This window comes from Scardinius erythrophthalmus (genome assembly GCF_964197995.2).
Source record: "Scardinius erythrophthalmus genome assembly, chromosome: 18".
Taxonomy (NCBI): domain Eukaryota; kingdom Metazoa; phylum Chordata; class Actinopteri; order Cypriniformes; family Leuciscidae; genus Scardinius; species Scardinius erythrophthalmus.
The window spans coordinates 19,188,449-19,194,022 of NC_138238.1; the positions used below are offsets into that span (position 1 = coordinate 19,188,449).

General features: G+C 32.8%; 1 protein-coding gene across 5 annotated transcripts in view; it reads right to left on the bottom strand.

The window, feature by feature from the left end:
• The window catches only part of rnls (renalase, FAD-dependent amine oxidase), a 70,133-nt gene that overhangs the window by 63,958 nt on the left and 601 nt on the right, over window positions 1-5,574 (bottom strand). For all 5 annotated transcript variants that reach the window (XM_081393270.1, XM_081393271.1, XM_081393274.1 and 2 more), the window contains exons 2-3: window positions 1,789-1,894; window positions 1,560-1,705 (exon numbers count right to left, since the gene is read on the bottom strand). In XM_081393270.1, coding sequence (XP_081249396.1) covers window positions 1,560-1,705; window positions 1,789-1,894 — 252 coding nt within the window. The remainder of the gene's footprint in view (window positions 1-1,559; window positions 1,706-1,788; window positions 1,895-5,574) is intronic.

A 5,574-nucleotide genomic window follows, 5' to 3' on the forward strand; every position in this document is an offset into this window, starting at 1 on the left:
ATTTGTTGTCTGTAAATGTTTACAGATATACTTTATACTTTTAGAATTTTATTCTTAAATGTTATTAAGTGACTTCTTGTATTTTTATGTGTGTACTGGAAGCTTCAATAGAACGTTAAATTTCTTGTGTGAAGCACACTTGGCAATGCAACTCTTTCTGATTCTGATAAAGTAGGCCTCATTTTACTGGTAAAATCAGACATTTGACATTACCAGGACCCACAAATAGTCCCCCATTGCATTGTAATAATTTATATTCAACATTATGTATAGTAGTTTAATGTAATACGCTTTCAATGCAGGCATTTCTTGCATCCATAAGGATATATCGTTACACCCCTAAAAGAAACCCAATTCCAGTTAATATATCTTATGTGAATTAGGCTTAAGAAGGGCTTAAGATGACAGAAAAAAACATTAGTAAATGAAATTAACATCAGGGAAATGGTGGTAAATAGCGTGCAAATACACACAATTCACTTTTCATGCAAATCCTTTACTGTTTTGCTGATCTTTGAATAACTGTGTTGAATTGTGTTGTTTCACAATGTTGCTACATTACAGCAGTTCCATCTGACTGCTGCTTTTTGTTCACATGCAAAACATCAAAACATCCTGAACTGTTTCTAAAGACTCAGTCAGATTATTGACTAAGAGCTGTGATCTTTGAGTTCATAAATCAGCTTGCAGTCTGGCCAAATTCTTCTGGGCTCTCTCTAGGAAATCAGATTTTTTTTCTAGAAAGGTAACATTTAGATGGAACAAAACAGCTGGAAGACTCGGGTCTTGCTGACCCAAAAATTATTTTCTGGCAGCACATTTCTGTTATTAAACAGCTGATGAAAAACAGCTGCTTTATGAACAGCGATAAAATCAGTTATTTAATCTGTCTTGCCTTTCTGAAGTGTGAATAAATAAAAAGCATTTCTGTGTGAAATTGCCCTGATGGAGAAAAAAAAAAAAAAAAACTTTATGCAACAGCATATTTTTTTGCTATTTTAATACACGTTTTAAATTAAATGTAGATATTTGCATTAGAATATTTTTTATGAAAAACTGCAGGTTTAAAAGTCTCTTATGCTTGCCATGGCTGCATTTATTTTATTAAATACACAGTAAAAACAGTAATATTGTGAATTATTGTTACAATTTAAAATAATTGTTTTCTATTTTATTAAATTTTACAATCTTTTAATTCCTGTGATGGCAAAGCTGAATTTTGTGTCACATGATCCTTCAAAAATCATTATTAGTGTTGAAAACCTAATTTTTTTTGGATTCCCCAGGATTATTAGATGAATAAAATAGATATTTTAAAATAGATATTTTATTTAAAATAGAAATATGCTGTTACATTATAAATGTCTTTACTGTAACTTTTGATCAATTTAATGCATCTTTGCTGGATAAAAGTATTCATTTCTTTATAAAAACAAATCTTTCTGACACCAAAACATTTGAACGGTAGTGTATATCATTATGACTTACAGCAGAACCAGAAGAAGAAATCAGAAATGAAATGCTAGGAAATAAGTTGAACCTGAATTCAAATGACCTACCTGACTCTTTGAGGTAGTGTTTGACGATGGACGAGACCCCATGGGGCGTCACATAGTTCATAATTCCTTCTTCCTTAGACATCATGTCTTCAACAGGAGCAACGAGAGGTTTCAAAATGTCTTGTGCTAAGAGTTCTTCATAAAAACTGAAAAATACAAGAAAATGCATTTTCAAAAAAAGTGATATCCACACCATACAGATCAGATACAGTACTGAGAAGTAGCCCACCTGCTGTGAATACGAGCGTAGTATGGTGTGGCACTTATGTATTGAGCACCAAGGTCAACCGTGCATGAAGGATTGTTTGGACTTCTGCTTGTGGACATTCTTCCTCCTATAAAATTAAATATCATCAGGTCTGATCAATGTGAAACATAAAAATGCTGTTTTAATCTTTAGAGCTAAACAAAATAAATAAACATTTGAATGTAAACAATGATGATTCAGCATTAATGTAAAGAAATAAGAAATCAGACATCAAACTTTTACAATTATTGTAATTATTGTAAAAACAATATGTTGTGCTTTATAGATGAGTGGACATAAATGGATATGACATATTAATATCATCATAATATTATGTAGGCCTATTTTTTCCTTCTTGAAAGTGGTTTTGGAAACCATTGATGACAATATCAGGAATTTTTACCATATTTATTTATGGTTTAGGAACGTTGTCAGTATTGGGAGAAATTTCACCACTTTAATTAAGTACAAAAGTACATATGCTTTGAAAGCTGAAAGGCTAAAAGTTTAACACTTTGAAATTCACTGTTAAAAATGCTTATATAATCTGATAAAATGTCTATAAAAATGGGATATTTTTATTTGTATCATGTTTAATCACTAAATATGTTGAGATATAACCCTATAAACTTCTAAGGCCTCTAAATTATCAACATGATCAAAGCTGCTGTAAAAAGCCTGTTGTGCACAATCTTCTACAAGCTATTACGGACAAAATATATTTCAATATTTTAATTTGTCTGTCATCTGTTATTCAGTTGTTTAAATATAATTGTCAAAAAGGATTTTAAATAGAATAGTTGAATTAGTATTTTACATTAATGACATTTAAAAATATATGTAGGGGCTTTTTGTCCACAAATAAAAAAAGCCACCCATCTTGTGTAAAGGTTGAGGGATTCTTTGATGCACATAATCCAAGAAATAGCCTATCCAATATAAATGCCAAATTTAGAACGTTTTCCACAAGAAAGCAACAAAAAAAAAAGGTTAATCTTGGTCTATCAAACAATGTGTGGTCGACAGCTATGCTCTCTCCACCTTCACACCTGATTCCAATCAGCCTACTTCCTTATACAGAGCCACCTTACAAAATAAAAGTCATCTTCTTTAAATTCATTAAAACATTAAATCGTAGTTTAAGTGAACAGTTAAGTTACAATAAATACAATTCAAAAATTCAAACTTGAATGGCTCCAACCATATATATTAAAGGGGTCATGAACTGAGAAGTCAAATTTTCCTTAATCTTTTGACATACAGAGGTCATCATACTATCAGAATATCCTGTAAGTTTCAGAACTGAAAACTTCCTGTTTAGTCCAAAAACAGCTTTAATTGTAACCAAGCCCAACGAATGGCTCATTGTGAAATGTGCCTATGACAAATAGGTGAAAGACTGCCTCTACTTATATAATATTACCTTCCAAAGGATCGTAATGCTAAGAATGTGGTTATTTTTTATTATCAACAATGTGAATGTCTCAGTTAAGCATTAGGCCTATTTATTTGTATGCGGTACATTTCACTAGGGCTGGGACGATACACCTATCTCCCGATTCGAAACTATCATGATACTTGGGTGCCGATACGATATTGCAAATTTTTTTAACACTAGACCATCGACCATATGAGACATATTTACAAAAACAAATGATCACATCTTTCTGACTTATTTCAGAAGCCTCATACAATACTAGATTCTCTTGAATAAATTATTCAATAACAAATACATTTTTTAACAATCACTTGTCGCCATTTAGTGGCAAAACAATGTAATCAATAAATGCGTTATTTAAAGCACCAAGCTTCTATCAAAAGCTGATATTGATCGCCATCAGTGTTCATATTTGAACTTTAAACTTTTATCCAAGTACTTCTATGATAATTTTAACTATTGCATCACAGAAATAATGATACTATGAGGTTGAAAAGACTGCGGTTTCATGACAACTCTCTCCGGGTCAGCGGCGGGCACCGACACAGATTTGAATGTTGTGATATGATTTTGTCAAAGTTTAATAGACAGACGAATTGAAAGATCGCGTGGGTGTCTGAATCGAGATCAGTCTTTTAAAGATGAATCGTGCAGCTCTATTGTCTTATCTCTCTCTCAGCATATGAGTAGCGCGAGGGCATTTCGGTGCTTTCAGTCTCACGTCACTATCACACATCCACTAGGGATATTGTCACTCAACACTCACTTCATCCTCTGTTGGAACGAAAGTGGCTAACTTCTGTCAACCTCATCTACAAGCAAGGACAAAAATGTAGCAATTGAATTTGAATTAATATCGATTCTGGAATAAAAGAATAGATTTTAGAATCGTAAAAAAAAAAAAAAAAAAAAAATGCGATAGCTAGGTGAATTGATTTTTTCTCCCAGCAGTACATTTCACAGTGGTTTCTTTAGTAAATCAGTCAGAATTTCGGCGCAGGCTTTGTAAACACTTTACGATATGGACTCGAAAGTAACAACATGTAAGTAACCGTGTTAATTCTAATGCATGATCTGTGACCAGTAATTTCTGATATGTCATGATTCAGTCAGATGTCTTTGTCTATGTGTCAGTAAATCAAACCAGTGACTAAACGATAAACTTCACAATGCTTCTCTTAGTAGGATGAAATTAAGCTGTTATTTAAACTGTGATTAAGTAATATATAGAAAGCGATAAAAAAAACGCTCCCTTTGCAATCGCTGGAGCTGTCAATCAAACAGCGCGAGTTTATAAGTGAAGTGAAAGTGACGTGTAGCCAAACATGGTGTCCCATAATCGGAATTTGTGCTCTGCATAATTTTCATTGCATGATTTATAAACACCCACCAGTTTGAAAAAACCCACAAATTTAGAAACGCCCACTTTTGTTCCGAAGTCCCACAGCAGACACGCCCCTTAAAACAGAGCAGTCAAATAAGAGGGTTAAAATCAGGGTAGTAAAATGCCTTTTATTTCTAAATTATGAAAAATTTTCGGTGTAAAAATCATATTAACATTATAAGTGCAATGCAGTTCATGACCCCTTCAATAGAAATGATATTAAGTTATTTACACATTCAGTAAAAGTTTACACAGAGGCAGCATCTTTTCCCATCTTAACCCAGTTTTTAATTGTTTTAAACAGCTGTTGTAATTTGGCGTTAACTATTCTGTTCCATTAACATCTTAATCAACCACATTCTAATCATTGTTATTTGACGATATTTGAAGTTGGAGTGTTTGAAGTGGGGAATTTCAAGAGATGCTGCCTTCACATCATGCTATCACTATTACCGTAAATAAATATTAGTTTCCTAGTACAAAAAAATGGACATGAACGCCCTCTCAAGTCTCAACAATGTTAATGCGATGAGCTCGTAATGACGACTTCTGAAGTGGAAAGTAGGAAATTTCCGATAGCACGTGAAGGCAGCATTACTTTCTGGTCATGTGTTTTGAAGTACATTATTGAGTAACGTTACTTGTTCATTCATTCTGTCCTTTCAGGCAGAGTGACATAAAAAAAAAAAACAAAAAAAAAAACATGTTTAATAAAGTTGAAGTTACTTTATATCTGTTCATTTTCTGCTCACCTTGTAACGTTAGAGGAGCAGGTCATCAGTTTAGCAGCTTTTTGATTTATGTTTAACCCATAATGAGTGATTTGCAGCACATACCACCAATGCAATGATTCCAACACACGAAACATTCACCACTCGATAAAGTGTTTCATATTAGTTTATAAAAAAAGCATTCTGTATGTCAAAACAAATAAGAAGATGCTAAC